At 37.2% G+C, this 18670-nt stretch overlaps 1 protein-coding gene across 3 annotated transcripts in view; it reads left to right on the top strand.

Moving 5' to 3' along the window:
• The window catches only part of CTNNA2 (catenin alpha 2), a 512036-nt gene that overhangs the window by 142259 nt on the left and 351107 nt on the right, over positions 1-18670 (top strand). For all 3 annotated transcript variants that reach the window (XM_014966825.1, XM_014966827.1, XM_014966824.1), the window contains one exon: positions 14024-14227. In XM_014966825.1, the coding sequence (XP_014822311.1) occupies positions 14024-14227 (204 nt within the window). The remainder of the gene's footprint in view (positions 1-14023; positions 14228-18670) is intronic.

Here is an 18670-nt window from a genome sequence, read left to right as displayed (position 1 = left end):
ACACCTTTTACTCCTCTCATGAAACTTGCACAAATGTATGGAAGTTACATGTTAAGAACTTGTTGTGAATTCTGAAAGTGTTCTGTTTGCACTGTGAGGTGGTAGTTTTTGTCTGGTAAGTCTACATATGTCTCAGCCTTTCTGATTATCAAAAGACTGAGTCCTGAGTTGAGTGTTGAGGGATTGATTCACCCAGTACCCTTCATGCTCTCTCCATAGCCATCATGATGTCTACCAGAGACAGGACCTGCCCATCAAACTGGAGTGCGGTGGGGAGGTAGATAAAAGGATAGTAAAGTTACTGAGTGCAAAGAAATGAAGTGAGAAAGACCAGGAAATCTGTGCTAGATGAAAAGTGAGGTGCAGATAGATGGCATCTACACTCCGGTGTGGGGCTGGCAACTGGAAAATGGTAAAAGGATATGCGGGATATGGATATAAAAATATATTTATGTGTGGGTATAAAGTGATGGGATGAATAGATGTAGGGTAGCTATCTGCCACAGCAAGGGCTGCATACAGATAGGTGAGGGGCATGTTCTGCATGACAGAATGCAGAGGGGGCACTAAGAGGCAGAAATAGTATTTACTGGGCACTGGGGATCTCTGGTGAGTAGGAGGGTGTCTCCTTTGAGAATATGGATTGAGACTGTGATTTCTTAGTTTCCAGAAATGTAGCTGTGTATATATAATAAATTGGCAAGTTCTATATCCATCAATGGAATAAAATGACATTGCATTTGTTAAAATGTATATACAATGCTTGCTTTTTAATAAATTAATCCAGACACACTCTATACATGGTGTTATTTTAATACTCCAATGATTTATTGTTTCTCTGTGTGTACACAAACCATTTGTCTTTAAAGTTGCTTACAAGCAATATTGATCCATGTTACATCTTGAGTTGCTCTGCTTGTGTGTCACCCTTTTATTCTCTGACTTCAAAAATCATGTTAACTCTTGAATGAATATGAAAACAATTTGTTTTATAAAGGAATTGATCTGGCTAAGAGGTGTTTAAGATTACTTTGGGTATATGAGGTATTTATTTCTATGTTTCAGATAAGTCCTGAGTGACTGAAACTGTTTTACTTTTTGCTATGAGAAGGTTTTGAGCAGAAAAACCCCGGGCAGGGTAACTCAATCTTAAAGAAAATTTTGAATAGTGCAAGTCTACTGTTTGGGAGATTACTGTGTTTTATGGGAAAGAAAGTGTCTGATGACCCTTGTCATTGCCCTCCAGGCTTTAAAATAGGGTTCATATTTAATAAATAGACTGTCATAATATATTTCTCAAAGATATTAATAATCCCTTGGGAATATTTTTTAGGGCTAGTGAATGCAGTACTACTTATACTGAGTGAAAGATCTAATAGGTGTGTAATGAAAAAAAAAAAACAAACCCCAAGCCCAAAACACGGAAACTGAAAAGACAAAATACTTGGCTACAGCAATAGAAGGGATGGGGTTTTTGTTAATAAAATTAAGAGCAGTCAAAATGTGACGTAAAGGTAGTGGACAGAAGAGATGCTGTATCACTAAGTGACTACTTTTTAAATGCTATTGCTTTTTGGACAAACAGGCTGAACACCTTGTGCACTTAAGAGTGGACTTCTCAGAATACTTATGGAATCTCAATTTACTTTTAAATATGTTCTTCAGAGAAGTGACTTATGATGCTGGGAATAAAAGGACAAAATGTGAGCTTTGGAATCAGAATTGAAAAGTGTTTGTTTCACTATTGAAATCACAAGAAATAACTGCAAAAACATTACTGCACATCCCACATAGCAATTTTGTTGAGCTCTAGTGTCTAAGGAAGCACAGCCCAATGGCTATTTCTGTATAGTAGCAGTTATATATTGAATTTAAATAGGGACACTCGTGTTAGTGTGCACTGGAGAAAGTGTGATGCAAATTCAGATAACCTCATATATGACTTTGAATGAAATACAGATTATTTTTTTTTTCCCCTTATGGAGCTGAAGTACTTTTAAACTGGAACTTTCACCTGTGAAGGCAGCAGGGCTGGATCCCAGTGCTTCAAAAGCTCTTACCCAATAGTGAGATCCTTTGGCAGTTTCTGTACTCCTTGGATCTGCCCTGAGTAGGGAAAAAATCATAGACTGGTCATCTCTAAGAAAATAGTGAACAACAGCACAATGTTGTATTTCACAGTATACCTAAAAACTTTGCCTGTTTGCAAAAAAATTATATTTGAGGATGCTGAGCTGACCTTTCAAGAGAGAGAAACACAGAGTAAATTTTCAGGGTGCTGATGATGCTAAGGGCCGAACAAGCATTTTCTTCTATGTTGTTGCTGCATTTTCCTGCCCACTGCAACCTCTTTTGTGTGCTACTTTTGGGGTTTTTTTGTCTCAAAATTTTTCATGCAAAATGGGAGTAGTTTAGTGACCAGAAACTCAAATTGAATTTATATTGGCGGTAGATTCAGACTAGATATAAGGAAGACATTTCTGACAGAGGGTGGTGAAACACTGGAAGAGGTTGCCCAGAGAGGTGGTAGATGCCCCATCCCTGGAAATATTCAAGGTCAGGTTGGATGGGGCTCAGAGCAACCTGATCGAATGGAAGATGTCCCCTCTCATAGCAGGGGGGTTGGACTAGATGACATTGGAAGGTCTCTTCCAACCCAAACTATTCTATGATTCTAAATTGTATTGCCACCTGTTTCAGAAGTTCATTCTACTTTTAATGTCAGTAGTTGCCTTCATGATATATTATGCTTAATGTTTTATCTGTGCTTATTTATGTATGGAAATGTAAATATACTACTGTGGAAATGTCAGCTCCAGGGTACAAGGGGAGCAGTGGAAATGGCAGGATTTTGGTACTAAATGCATAGCAGAGGTGTGACCCCTGTAAAGGGAAGTACTCTTTCTTACTAGCACTAAGGAGAGTGTTATCGTCCTTCACCTTTAGCAGTGAGAATAGTGCTGCTGACCTGTATTTTTTGTGTAAGAGCACCATCTAGTGGGCTTCTTGGTATTTTAATGGGTTTTTTTTCATATGCAATGTTCTTTTGTCGTAAATTAGTATTGTAAAAAGATTTACCAATCAGAAATACTATTTGTAAATTTAACCATACCACATTGCTGTCGCATTGTTTTGATGGCAGAAATAGTAGTTATGCCAACACATGAGGTGTTTTGTGTCTTTTCCTGTCAAATACGTTTAACCTGTTTGTTATAGAAAAAGAACCAATTTATTTGCAAAGGAGTTTTTGTAGTGAACACTCATCCAAACAAATTTATTAGAGATAGTAGAAACACACAAAGGAAACACACTTTGAAAAAAGCTGAATGACATTTCTATAGGGAAATACTTTTTCTGTAACAATACAATTATTCTATTATTATTCAATTTATTACAGGTTGCTTATTTCATTGTTAATGATGAATATCTGAACTGTTAAGTAAAAAAGGTATTGAATTTTTTTCAGCTCAAAATTAACACAAGTGAAATTTTCTCATTAGATTACACTTGGTACTATTTTGCTTATCTTTATTTAGCACATCTGAGATGCATATGTAACTGAAGTATGTGATCACTGAACAGAGCCAGTATTTCAGGGAACAATATCTTCATTTACATTTAGAGAACAGATTCAAAAAAGGACTACTGGAGGCTGTGGAGGTGGGGGTTGTTGCTATGTGGATATGCACTTCTACCTGAGTGTGATATTCATCAAAATACTATAAATTTATTCCTTGCACTGTCCCAGAATGAAAGATGTTTACTTATTTCTCTGAATTAGTTTAACACATTATATCAGCTCATCAAAAAGCTGCAGTGCCTGGAGTGGAGCGAGCAGGAGTGCGTTTTGAGGAGATGGAAAAGGCAGAGGAAGGGGGATGTTCCTCCTCCCTGAGGCATTACACTGTCACACTGTTCGTAGTTCTCCAAACTACACCTGTATGGTATGTCTGTGAAATGCAGCATAGTGGCAGGTAGAAACACTTGATTTATAGCTAATAATAGCCTTATTAGCACTTTGAAGGACACTGATGTATGTACACAAGCCACACCTGTGAGCACACTGCATTTGTTTTCACGGCAGTGCAGGCATTTCTGACAAAGAAGTACATGGAATACTCTCTTATATACACTCTTGTCTCACAGATTGTTCTGAAAAACTGGGTCTCTTTGGTATACTACATGCTCCTTTTCACACAAAAACAGTTTTTCATACTGCCTTGTGGTTTACCCAAGACATATATCAATTTGAGTTTTTATTGGCATTTTTCACTGAGTTTTTGATTCCTTTCTGACATATTTTTCACTTTGCAGTGGCATTGCCTTAAAAATTGCATTTTAATTTTGCTAAATCACTGAGAAATGTGTTAGGAAATGGTCTCTGCCCTGAAGGTTTTTACATGCTAAATAGATGAATTAATAAAGTGTAAAAAGAGAAACAGAGGAAAAAAAGTCTCATTTGTCCAGTCACACAATAGATAAATACAAGCATCAATAAAAGAACCACAAAGTCCTGTCTCTTCTGCTGTACTGTGCTGCTTACCGTAGTACAAAATACAGTACTTGAGTTTTATGGAATTACCTTAGATGTAAATTTTTGTAAAACTGTGTTATACAGAAGTTTCTTACTTGAAAGATATTTCTGTTCTATCTAGGATAATTCCTCTACCTGCAGAGCTCCAGCTAGCCAGTGGTATGATTGCAGTTGCTGCTTTATCAGTTGTATGCTACTAAATTGTCTTATACAAATACTTTTCAAAAACTACTTTATTTTTTTTTTCCTTCTAGAGTTTCATTATTAGATTTACAACTGTGGTGTTATGCCCTTAAAGGTGCCTTTCCTGTCTTTGAAAATCTGAGTCTGAAAAAGCAGTTCAGCTATCCTTTTTTTCTACAGCACAGATGGTTTATTCTTTTTTTTAGTTTTGGTTTGGCTTTGTGTTTGTTGTCCTAATCAATGCTTTTAAAATATACCTTTCCTTAAATAGGAATGGGTTGTTTCCCATTAGAACAGAAGAAACTAATATTGTTCTTCTTTTATATGATTTGACAGTTTATTTTAAAATAAACTTTTACTCAATTACTGGAGGAAATAACTTTTCTTTAATTGGGGATTTGTGTGTTTTAAAGAAGAGAGCACAGTAGATTAAAGGGCACAATAAAGGCCATCATTACTTTCATCATCCTTTTACACAGTAGAAAAAAGAAGCACAAGGAAATATCAAATTCCTTCTTGTTCTGTCAGTCTGTCCTTGTTCTCTCTCCATCAGTTGGATGAAAAGTAATTAATTGGGGATTTCTAGAAAAGGAGTTTCTGCGTGAAGGTAAGAATCTGACCTTCCCTTTTACAAACATACAACAGTACAGGGAAACTCTGCAGGCCAGTTGGTTGGTGTGCTGGTTTTTCTTGGGTTTGGTTTTTTCCTCCAAAAATATTATTTGTCACAATTTTCATTGTGAGTTGTAGTTGAGCTATAATTTTAGAATCTCTTTGTTACCAGCTCTAAATTGTTTTCCAAGGTTAATTCAATATAACATTTTTATTTTAATTTACTTTATATTTCGAATTAAAACTGCTGTTTTTTATATATTGTTAAAAAGGGTATTCTAATCCAGATAAATTTTACCAATTTCAATAATTATGTGCTCTCTGATAGTAGAATGTGGGATATGTGGTTATCTTAATGATTTTTAGCTGAAGTGCGAATAATTTGGCTGATATTTTCAATTTCAGAAGTGGTGCCCTATAGCTTGTCCTGGTTTGACCTAGATAAAGATAGCTTATGGTAATAATTAGTATGAAGAAGTCTATTTTCTAAAAGCTTTTTTATTATATTTATAAACACTGCAACCACTGTATAAACACACTTTTATGTAACTTTAAAACAAGTAAGAGAACAAGAGAAATAATTTAACTGTAATAGACTTTAAAAAGATGTTATCACAAGTTTAACAGTTTTCAAATAAGTCTCCAATTATATTTCAATTAATTTTCTTGGACTTTGTTTCAGCAACTGAAGGTGAAAATTACGTACATTTACACTAATCTGTCTACAGTCGTAAAGAGGCTTGAAACATAAGTCCTGAATCATGGTGTCAGTCCTTGATTTATGGCTCTAATGTTAATTAACTAATTAAAAATGTAAAACATTCCAATTAATTTACATTTATCAGTCATTAACTGGCTATCAAGAAGTGACTTGAGACTTTTGAAGGAATTTATTTAGCCAAATTTCCTGGCAACTATTTTATTCTTCCATCCAAGAAAACATTATTTCCTTGTTAGCATAATGTTAATATCCGTGTAAGCACTTTGTATGTGTCTACAACACGGTCTGAAGTTGCATTTGATACCAAGCTTTCTTTGAAAAGGAGTAAAACCTTTCAGAAGCAAAAATAGTGTCTCTTTGGGACATGAATGTCAATAACTGTCAAGTAGCAGGTTCTCATTCCAATTCTCTTTTTCCCAAAGTTCAGAAACCTGTTTTCCTTTTAAGATATTTTAAGAAAAGTTTAGAATTTAAAATAAACACCTATAATAATATTTCTTCATAACCATCTATCAGTAGGTAGCTACATCATTATTTATTATATTTTAGATAAATTGTAGAGGTAGATGGAATGTTCTATAAGCAGCTAGCAGAGGTCTTGAGATCGCTTGCCCTTGTCCTGGGGGGGAGACTTCAACCTACCGGATATGAGCTGGGCACACAGTGCAGCTGAGAGAGAACAGTCTAGAAGGTTCCTGGAGTATGTCGGGGATAAATTCCTGACACAGCTGGTGAGGGAGCCGACTAGGGAAGGAGCATTGCTGGATCTGGTGTTTGTAAGTAGAGAAGGACTTGTGGGGGATGTGACGGTTGGAGGCCGTCTGGGGCAAAGTGACCACAAAATGATAAAGTTTTTGATTCTCAGAGAGGCGAGAAGGGGAACCAGCAGAACTGCCATCATGGACTTCCGGAGAGCAGACTTTGGTCTTTTCAAGAGTCTGCTGGACAGAGTCCCTTGGGAGGCAGCCCTAAAGGGAAAAGGAGTCCGGCAAGGCTGGATGTTTTTCAGGGAGGAAGTCTTAAAAGTGCAGGCCGTCCCTCTGCGCAGTAAATCGAGCCATTGAGGGAAAAGACTGGCCTGGCTGAACAAAGACGTAGGGTCACAGCTCAGGGAAAAAAGGAGAGTTTATGGCCTTTGGAAAAAGGGGCAGGCCACGCAGGAAGATTATAAAGGTGTAGCAAAGTTATGTAGGGAAAAGATTAGAAAGGCCAAAGCCCAGCTAGAATTTAACCTGGCCTTGGATGCTAAAAACAACAAAAAGAATTTCTATAAATGTATTAGTAGCAAGAGGAAGACTCGGGCAGCCTCCATCCAATATTGGATATGGGAGGTAACATAGTGACAAAGCATGAGGAGAAGGCTGAGGTGCTGAATGCCTTTTTTGCCTCAGTCTTTAGTAATGGAGTAGGGTGTCACCCGAGTACCCAGACCCCTGAGCGAGCAGATAAGGGCAGGGAGCAGAACGAAGCTCCCGTAATCCAAAGGGAAGCGGTGAGGGACCTACTCCAGCAGCTAGACATAAACAAGTCTATGGGCCCAAATGGGATTCACCCAAGGGCACTGAGGGAACTGGCGGAAGTGCTTGCAGAGCCACTCTCCATCATTACCAGCAGTCCTGGCAAACTGATGCAAATGTGCATCAGACCTCTAGGTCTGTTTTGGGGCTTGCCAGTGTGGGGAAGACTGACAGACTTTAATAGATATCGCTGAGACTGCAAGGCAATGAGGGGGCTGCAGGACATAAACTGGGAGGGGATCACAGAAATGAGAATTTTTTGGACTGCAGAGTAAGAGGCTTTGAGGAGGGATGTTGTTGGTGTCTTCAACTGCCTAGTAGGACAGTGTAGAGAAAATGGAGCTAGAGTCTACTTTGAGGTTTGTGGTATTTAGATCAGAGGCCACTGGCACAAGCTGATTGAAGGAAAATTCTGTTTGGATATTAGAGAGAGAAAAAAATAAACAAAAAACCCCAACCAAAACCCACACCATGAATGCTCATGGACTTCCGGAGAGCAGACTTTGGTCTTTTCAAGAGTCTGCTGGACAGAGTCCCTTGGGAGGCAGCCCTAAAGGGAAAAGGAGTCCGGCAAGGCTGGATGTTTTTCAGGGAGGAAGTCTTAAAAGTGCAGGCCGTCCCTCTGCGCAGTAAATCGAGCCATCGAGGAAAAAGACTGGCCTGGCTGAACAAAGACGTAGGGTCACAGCTCAGGGAAAAAAGGAGAGTTTATGGCCTTTGGAAAAAGGGGCAGGCCACGCAGGAAGATTATAAAGGTGTAGCAAAGTTATGTAGGGAAAAGATTAGAAAGGCCAAAGCCCAGCTAGAATTTAACCTGGCCTTGGATGCTAAAAACAACAAAAAGAATTTCTATAAATGTATTAGTAGCAAGAGGAAGACTCGGGCAGCCTCCATCCAATATTGGATATGGGAGGTAACATAGTGACAAAGCATGAGGAGAAGGCTGAGGTGCTGAATGCCTTTTTTGCCTCAGTCTTTAGTAATGGAGTAGGGTGTCACCCGAGTACCCAGACCCCTGAGCGAGCAGATAAGGGCAGGGAGCAGAACGAAGCTCCCGTAATCCAAAGGGAAGCGGTGAGGGACCTACTCCAGCAGCTAGACATAAACAAGTCTATGGGCCCAAATGGGATTCACCCAAGGGCACTGAGGGAACTGGCGGAAGTGCTTGCAGAGCCACTCTCCATCATTACCAGCAGTCCTGGCAAACTGATGCAAATGTGCATCAGACCTCTAGGTCTGTTTTGGGGCTTGCCAGTGTGGGGAAGACTGACAGACTTTAATAGATATCGCTGAGACTGCAAGGCAATGAGGGGGCTGCAGGACATAAACTGGGAGGGGATCACAGAAATGAGAATTTTTTGGACTGCAGAGTAAGAGGCTTTGAGGAGGGATGTTGTTGGTGTCTTCAACTGCCTAGTAGGACAGTGTAGAGAAAATGGAGCTAGAGTCTACTTTGAGGTTTGTGGTATTTAGATCAGAGGCCACTGGCACAAGCTGATTGAAGGAAAATTCTGTTTGGATATTAGAGAGAGAAAAAAATAAACAAAAAACCCCAACCAAAACCCACACCATGAATGCGATCCAACACTGAAAGACTGGGCAGAGACATTTGGAAAATCTCCAAGGATGGAGATTGCATCTTGACTGGATGAAGCCTTGAGCAACCTGACCTAATGTCAGAGTTGACTCTAATTTAAGGGGGTTAAAGAACCCCCTTCTTTTAAAGAAGATAACCATGAGAAGTCCATTCCAACCTAAGTTATTTTGTGATTCTGAATTTTCATTATCAGAATATCCCAAATAAATATTTAACTGACTTCTTAAGCCTAGAAATTAATTATAAACAAAAAGTTTTATATTATATGGATGAAAAATTGAGTGCAGCTCAGTAGCTTTTATTCTTCATGAGCTAAGGTTTGATGGTCATAAAGATATCTTCTTACTTAGGGAAAAAATACACAAATATATTCATTTTCTATATTTTACAGTGAAGAAAGCTGGATTGTATTAATTATACACCCTCATAGACACACACTTTATTATTTAAAATATAAATAGTGTTTGCATGTAACATGCACAGAAATTCCTAAATTTATTCATAGAGTATGAGAGAACTGCTTGTGAAACTAGTCAGTTGGCTTTCAGTGGTCAGAGATATTGGACATATTTGATCAGCGGATTGTTTGTCCTCAAGGCTCAAAAAGGGTGGAAAAAATCCAGGAATACATACTTGGTTGGTCCTTGCTTCTCATAGAGTGCAGGGTCTTCAAAAACCTCTAAGAAGAAAAATGAGATCCATGACTTGCTGAGAAGTGTAACATCTACTGTTTGAAATCTGCTGTGTAAGTAAAGAACCTTACACCTGTGGCTATAAGGAAAGGAGGAAAAGCGAGGCATTTCTGGAAGGACTGGTTATATTGCTGTAACTGAAACATATAAATACGATAGTGTTGTCTGGATGTTGCTTTGATCAAGTCTATGGATTGAGGAGGAGGTTTGCTATTGGAAATCCACTAGTCTCTAGTAAGAAGTGCTTGTTAATGACCATTTTGTGGGTTTTTTTTTGTTTTTTTAAAGAACGTATGACAATTAACGTGACCATTTTTTATTCGCTTAAAAAAAATACAACTAGATTTGAATTAGAAAACACTCAAAATAACTGGAAACATGCAGCAAATTATTTTTTTAGTAACTTTTTCTTACTTATGGGATAAAATGCTATGATAGTTCATTTGATGTAGCTTCAGCCTTCCTATTACTGGATTAAATGTATTGTTGGAAGATGAATTTATATTGTTGGTCTCTGAAAATCCCAGTTGTTAGGAAGAATATTGTGGTGGTTAACTCTGTTCTTTCAGTATTATAACTTGACTGAAAAGCACAGCTACATAAATATGCATAACATCAACTCTTAGAGAAGTAATTTCTGATTTAAATGCTTGTAAAAATGCTCTTCTTACTACTGTGAAGCATAGGCCCTAAAAGATACATATGAGACATTATTTCACATTCTGGGTAATACTGCATTTATTTCTGCTAAGTTAGCAGTTCCTGGAGCTGGAACAATATGCTCTCTGGTTAAAATTCTTCTGTGTGTCCTTTTTATTAAACAATCTTCAGAAATTTCCTGACATCTTTATGTTTATTATTATTTAACTGCTATGCATTCATTTAAGTTTTACGTTTGTCAGAATTTAATCCTCTTTCTCTGTATAGTAATGAGAGTTATGGTTTTTGTGTGTAGAGTTAATTGGAAGTTTTATTGAGAAATAAGCAGATCTTTTGTAAAAGCCCTGTCCCATTGAATTAATGAACGCATATTCACTTGGAATCAGAATTTAGCCTACAATAAGTTCATTTGAACATGTTCTGTTTTAAAGTAAACAGATACGGTTTTCAGCACTAAAGGCAGATGTTGGTTATGTATCATGTCCCTAAATCCTGATTTACATTTTAATGGTGTGTTGTGTTTTTTCAAATTAACTGAATCATTTGGCTTGTGTTTGTTGATTACTCTTGGATATTAAAGGAAATAGACTAATCATAAAGTTATCAAAATGTTGTGAAAATTAAGTTGCCTCATTAACAAAAATCCTATGTGCTTTAAAATAGGTGTCATTATTAGATTAAGTTTTTCATTCTTATTTCATGATTTATTTTCTTTTAAACCTCAAATAAGAAGTGCACAGCTTACAGAGCCTTTTTAGAAAATATGCAATTCTGAAAACTCTTTGCATGACTGGAGCAGAAGGTTACTGAATTACACGGTGTTGTTAATGCACGTGTAAATGGAAGCAGGCAATTATTGCTTTTTTATTTGTTATGTTGAACCAAAAGGAGAAAAGCAGGTCAGTATATAATCTAGCGATGACTCAAAACGCATATTACTTAAGGTTGTGCACTGATAGGGGTAGAAACTGGTATATTTAGCCCTATATGCTGAAGGTTAGTACAAAGACAAAGTTATGGATTGTTTTTGGATGTTTGCTAACTTCATCTCACTCAGAGGTCAGTTGGGAGGGATTCCGTGGGAAGCTTCCATGGAGGATAAAGGAGTGAGTGTTACGAGTTTTTCAAGAATGCTCTCCTGGAAGCACAAAAACAGTTAATCCCCTTTAAAGGTAAGGGAAGTAGAAGGAGCAAGAGACTTCTTGGCTTAACCGGGAGCTTCTGAGTCTGCTCAAAACCAAAAGAGAAGCTTACCAGAGATGGAAAAGCAGACAAATACAAGCTGAGAACTATGAAGGCATTGCCAGAATGTGCAGAGATGCAGTTAGAAAAGGAAAAGTTCAGTTTGAGTTGAAATTAACCAGAGATGTTAAAAACTATGAGAAAAGGTTCTTCATGAACATAATCAACCAGCAGAAACAGAAGGAAAATATTGCCCTGCTGTTAAACAGGAGAGATGCATTAATCACCAACAACACTGAAGAGGCAGAGATTGTCAATACTTTCTTCACCTTTGTCTTTACCAGCACTGTTAGACCCCAAGCCTTGGGAACAACAATCCAGGTTGATGTAAACATGGACCCACCACCATGAAGGAAGAGTTGGTATAAGAAGTATTACAGGATCTTGACACCTAGAAATAGATGGGCCCTAACAGTGTCCACCTGAGTGTGTTAAGATAGCTGTTCTCGCCATAATCTTTGAGAAGTCATGAAGATCGGGTGCCGTCCCAGAAGACTGGAAGAAGGCTAATGTCACCCCTGTCTACAAGAAGGGCTTAAAGGAGGATCCAGGAAATTATAGGTCCATCAGTCTTTCTTCAGTCTCTAGGAAAGCTATGAGACAAATCTTCCTGGGGGCTATCACAAGTCAAATGAAGCAGGTGATGGTGAAAAGACAGCATGGATTCACCAAGGGCAAATCATGCTTGACAACCCCGATTGCCTTCTATGACAAAGTAACCTGTTTGGTCTATGTGGGGCATTGTCTACCTGGATTTCTCCAAGGCTTTTGATATAGTTCCCCCCAGCCTCCTCCTAGAAAAACTGACACGTTATGGTCTAGACAAATGGTCTGTGCGGTGGGTGGGAAACTGGCTGATAGGTCTCAACCAGAGGGTGGTGGTAAATAGCTCCTTTTCAAACAGGCAACCGGTCAGAAGTGAAGTCCCTAGGAGGAAAGGCTGAGAGAACTGGGTTTGTTCAGCTGAGAGGGAAAAAAAGGCTTAGGGAAGACCTTATCACCATGTCCCAGTATTTAAAGGGAGGCTACAAAGACTCCCTTTTTACAAAGAGTCACATGGAAAAGGCATGGGGTAATGGGTACAAGATACTTTTGGGGAGATTCCGATTGGACACAAGAGGAAGAATTTGCACAATGAGAACAAACATTGGAATAATCTCTCTGGGGAAGTTGTGGATTCCCCATAATCAGACACTTTTAAGGTTCAGCTGGACAGGGTGCTGGGCCAACTTATCTATACTGTGCCTTTGCCAAGAAAGGTTGGTCCAGATCACGCTTGAGATCCCTTCCAACCTGGTATTCTATGATTCTATTTGATATTTGGTAATAACTTTGCTAAAAGGTTGTGCATTTTATATAACATTGTTAATAATTTAAGAATTAAAATGTCTTTAATAAAAAACTGTCTTTGAAAAATCATTTTTTTTCTGGTGAAATAAAGATATTTTTCTAACCAGAGGCTATTTGACAAATTAGACATTTTTAGACTGTCTTCACATAGTGCCCTCTTTTTAGTTAAATAATCCAGCCTTTTTCCTGATTTAAAAACAAATGAAAGCTTGCAAAAGGCTTTAGAAAAAGGATTTTAAAATATGCACTACAGAATGGGAATGAGAGGTGTTTAACATTTTTGTCTAAGTGCAATTATCTAATAATTTTTCTTACTGTAAGAACTGTAAAACTGTCCGTTTTCTCACAGTGTTAATTTCCTCATTTTTTTCATTTAATTAAGAGGTAATCTAGTAGCATTTCAGCAGTGTAGTATACTAGTAAAAATAGTCCCAATGAATGAAGTATTAACAGAGAATATTCCACTTTCTCTTCAGTCATGGATAACTTGCACCATTCTTATTTCCTGAATATCCATGAAATTGTCAGAAGATTCAGGAAAGAATAATACTACTTTACTTCAGTATTAATTATATGAATATTTACAGAGGTAAAGATACACATATTGAATGCATACTACAATAGTTTGTACAGATTTATTTCATACTATGGCCTTCCCACATACATATTTGAACAGGTTATGTTCAAATAGTCTTATAATGATAGGTTCTGAATTATTTGTATATTTAATTTTTTTATATATATATATTGGGATTTTAGAGCTCCCAGATATTTCTGTAATATTGAATTTTCAGGAATTTGATAGATAATTTATTCATATGAAAGACAAAAAACTTTGCTGACGTAAGAGACACTTAAAAAATGCCAAAGACCCTTGTACACACCTGATTTTTCCACTTGTATTTTGTTTTTCAGAACAAAATTATTTTAGACCCAATGACTTTCAGTGAGGCCCGCTTCAGACCATCTCTTGAAGAAAGGCTGGAGAGTATCATCAGTGGAGCAGCGCTGATGGCAGACTCCTCATGCACGCGGGACGACCGCCGAGAACGAATCGTAGCGGAGTGCAACGCTGTGCGGCAGGCCCTGCAGGATCTGCTCAGCGAGTATATGAATAATGTAAGTTCTATGCTCTTACCATTGACTTCTTTTTCGGTAGATGATTAAACCTTTCTGAGGCTAATGCTATGACTTTAATAATTGACAAAAACAATAATGCGTCTTTATACCAGGAGTAAAGATAATGCTATTTGAATTATTTAACTTTTTAATGGTATGCTATTTGAATTATATAACTTTATAATGTGTTGCAAACATTTGACAGAAGTTTGGTACAATTAGCAGTTCACAAGAATACTTTTTTACCTGCAAAGGAACTCCATGCTTCCCATAATTTTAGCATTGAAATTTCTTCTTATGTAATAAATAGCCAACAAGTATTCCTTTTGAGGTAAAGTTCTTTTTTTAATGAAGACTAAGGCCAGGCAATGTAAGTGGGAAATTTTCTTAGAATTATTGTCTTAATGAAAGTGAATACAGTTCATTTGTGGCGTTATTTCTACTGTGCAACGGTGGTCACAGTGCTTGTTTAATAGGATGTTACCTATAGATAGTCATGTGAGGTTGTCTGCTGTGTCTTCAGAGCTGTTGGAGCTGTTAAATACTCACTTGCCATGAAAGTAGTGAGTTTAGTACTAGTCCTGTTCACGCAAAGAAACGTATCTGCAGTATTTAGATACAGTTGTCTGTGTAGGGTTTGAGGAGGTGTTAAATCATTCAACATGGTATTAAGCTGTGGTGCAGAAAATTATTTCCACCTAACATTGCGAATTAAAACTCAGAAGTACTACCACTGTGTGCTTAGGAGGATAAGTGGAAAAATCCTAAACAATGTCAACAACCTATTTTAAAATGCCAATTTATTGTTGAGAACTTTGTTAATATGAATTTATTTGTATTTGATTTTTTTTCTATTTGCATAAGAATATTTTATTTATTTATTTGGTTTTGGTGTTGAGATAATAATTATTTTTTTTCTTTTCTAAAAGTATGGTGACTGCCATTTGAAACAAGCAGTCATTATACCTATGAATGCTATTCTGTGACACTCTGGGCACAGTGGACACTGGGTTTTAAGACTACCAAAATATTTTACACTGAGTTTATGAACCTGCTTTATATGACCTGAAATGTTTGCAAATGGGTATCAGACTGAGCATCCTATACTTTGCTGCTCTTTTCTGTCATTGCTACCAAACTATTGGATGGCATGTTTTGATCTCATTTTTCTAGAATCATCAACATAATGTTGAAAAGATTGTTCAGGTATAAACCCTAAGTGCTGTTATTTGCTTTGGTACTGTTAGAGTTAGTTGGCAGACTGTTAAAATGCAGCATCAATAGTGCAAAATTCAGTCCTTAGTCATTCTATGGTACAGCTCAAAATTAACTGTGTCTTTTATTAGCTATTATTTCGTATAATAGAGTTACCTTAAGTAATAGCTGTTTGTGTTGTTGCAGAATTTAAAAGCATATATAATAATCTTTTTGTTTTTTAACAAGTAATATTTTAAAGGGTCTTGTGAATGAGAGCAAAGTCTATGCTGTTGTGTTATGGGTTAGAAATTATTGACACAGCATTAAATGATGAGTGGTGAGACTGTAGTGAAAGATGACTTGCTGGATTGCTTCCTGCAAATTCTTGCTTTGTAGAATTGTTAGTTAGGTGTAATCTTTAAAGGTCTTTCAAAAAACTTTGAGAACTGATGGATTGTGGGACTTCCTATTTTACTGTGGTGCCACTTTTTAAGTAAACAGGGTTTTGGTAAAAGTGCAATTTTCCCTTGACCAGAAACATTCTTACTGTATTTCTGACCACGTTTACAGAGGAAGGAGAGTTTTGAATGATTGTAGGAATTATGAACACACCAAGGATGGCTAATATAGTTTAATGGATTTTACTTAAAAACATAATGGTATACGAGCATCTGTTTTTATTGTTACCACAATACATTTTTGAATTTGTCTTCCTCCTTTTTTGTATTGGGATCTTTTCCTGTACTACTTAGTCTTAGCTTCACAATTTTGTTTTGTTTTGTTTTCCCTGCTTTATATAGGAATATAATAAGCTATTTTTTTATAGCTATTGGGTCATTTACAGCTACCATTGAAAGAACTGAAGGTACCTAAGTATTAAAAGTGGAATACTTCTAATTTTAACAGTTCTTTGATGGTAGAATTTGAGAGTGATACTGCTTTAAACTTGGTTTTCCAAGCTGATCTTAGCAGATTCAACAAATGGGATTCAGTTTACAGATTAATACACGTAAATTTAGGTTTCTATACACAGCTACAAAAAGGCAAACAAGACGCTCGAATCAGTTGTTTAAAGATAGATGCCCAGTGTGGTTTTTAACTGCTAGTTTAAATAGTCTGATGGTCATTTGTACAGAGGCTCCTTAATCTCTCACTCAAAAGTATTTGGATCTACCATGGGTCTTGTGTTGTACTGCCAGCCCCACTTCCATGTCATGTATGCTCTAGGGAAGAACAAATGGGCAGCCTCCTACCTTTATCAAATCATTTGAGCCTCAGTTACTTAAGCTCCTGTTAAAATTGATGGAGATCAGATCAACAGTGTCAAAGGAACCTGAAGAGCCATTCATATGACTGTTATAATCTAATATGGGATAAGTTAAATAACTCTAGACTCCTCTGACTGTGTTAACTAAATCCCTATTAACTAGGATAGAAGATTAGATACCTAGTTTATAGGCAGCTTCTGTTTAGGCATCTATCTAGAGACTGAGTTTCACCCATTTGTTTGCTCTGGCGGAATTTCCTTTAGTATTTAACTATTTGCTTTAAACCTAGGGATGGATTTTCTTGGGTTCACAGTAACGCTAAGCATGTTCATTGTGACAAAGGGTTTCATTTGTAAAGTTTTTTAAAAGCTTGGGTGAGTTTCAAAAGGGTAAAACTGAAAGGCATACTCCAAACATTACTCGATTATAAGTTTGACCAAGAAGTGGCTAGAATGTCAGAGCATGTTATCTTTGAGATGGTTTGGCAAAGACTGACGTCTTTAACATCTTCTGCCTGTACAGCTTTAAACCACTGCAATTCTGCTCCCACTTTAAAGCCTGTAAAATTGAATCAGATACTCATGCTTTGTGGTTTTTGCTGTTTGATACCTGGAAAATGACAGATCATTTTTGGCTGGTAATTGTTGATCAAATGTGCATACTGCTTTTGATACTTGCCATGAGATACAGAGAAAATAGGAGAAATTAAATATTTTGTGGTCATATTTAGAGGATACAATGAAGTCCAGGGTATTGTGCTGTACAATGTGCTGTACAGTCAGTGTTAGTTAAGTCCTTCTCCAGCTTGTTCCTTTCAAGTGATCTACTTCTATGATTTGGGTTCAGAGGAATGTTTCTTTTGTATACAAGAGCATTTCTAGTCTTTGATTTTTAAGTAGATTCTATATTCCCTTTTACCTGTTGGATGTTTGCACTGCGAAGTCCCATATAAATTGGTTGTTGTTTGTGTTCTATCTTAAATTAAATTTTCATAGAAGCTAAGTAAAATATCGAGTGCAAAGAACATGCTCAGAATGGAGATGTTGTTCTTGAAGCTTCACTGATCTTTTGCTTTTGCACCAGTGGATGGTATTGCAGAAATGAATTGGAGGCTGGGTGGTTTATAGGCAGCTGTATTAAATGCAAGGTTGACTATGTGGTGCTGCATCGTGCTTTCTAGCATCTCAAATGATGAATGCTGAAGGCAAGGCAAGGAGAAAAAAGGGGTTTCTGAGGTTTTGTGTGCAAGAAAGGAAATAGCTTCCAACTGAACAATGCAAGAACTTCTGCCTTTTAAGTAGTATAAGATATATAAAAAAACCTCCTCCACCTGCAGAACCCCTCCCTGTGCCCACCTCTTTCTTAGAAAGTTCCCTGCAGGGAGGGATGTGTCTTATCTTCTGTGCTCCTGCAGCTGTGGAGCTGCTTTTATATTCTGTGCGCTTGAGATCTTTTTTGTTGCTAGGTGCTTTACCAGACTTTAGTGGATCAATATGCTCTGCTCCGTAGGAAGGGAAAATTTAACACACGTAACAATGTTGTTTTCCTCATTCATCTACCCAGTTTCTATGGATCCATCTCACACTAAGTATGTAGTGATCTTCTTACAGTTAGTTGTACGCCGAGGGTAAGATCTCTCTGTGTATTATTCAGAGTTTTACTGAAATAAGTTAAAGCTGGTTTGCACTTCTGAAAACTAGATGGACAGATGCCACAGGTTGTCTGATCATTTGGTGAGGAGGAGACAAGATTGGTGAAAAAAACTTCCAAGAGGTGAGGCACAGGGATATGAGTTTAAAAAAAATTGTAGATACATTCAAAATGTTGGCAACCAAAGAAAAATATGAAAAGAAATTATGTAAAGAGGACAGGGCAGACTTCAATGCAGATGAGCATTGTAAGGCTGGTTTTGTAGTTAAATTATTTTCTATTATAATGGAAAGGTGACAGAAATGTATGTAGAGGATTATGAAAAGAC

The sequence above is a fragment of the Calidris pugnax genome, unplaced genomic scaffold, assembly GCF_001431845.1.
Source record: "Calidris pugnax isolate Ruff unplaced genomic scaffold, ASM143184v1 scaffold14, whole genome shotgun sequence".
NCBI lineage: Eukaryota > Metazoa > Chordata > Aves > Charadriiformes > Scolopacidae > Calidris > Calidris pugnax.
Note: the sequence above shows the minus strand (reverse complement) of the source record. Positions and strands in the feature narration are given on the sequence as shown.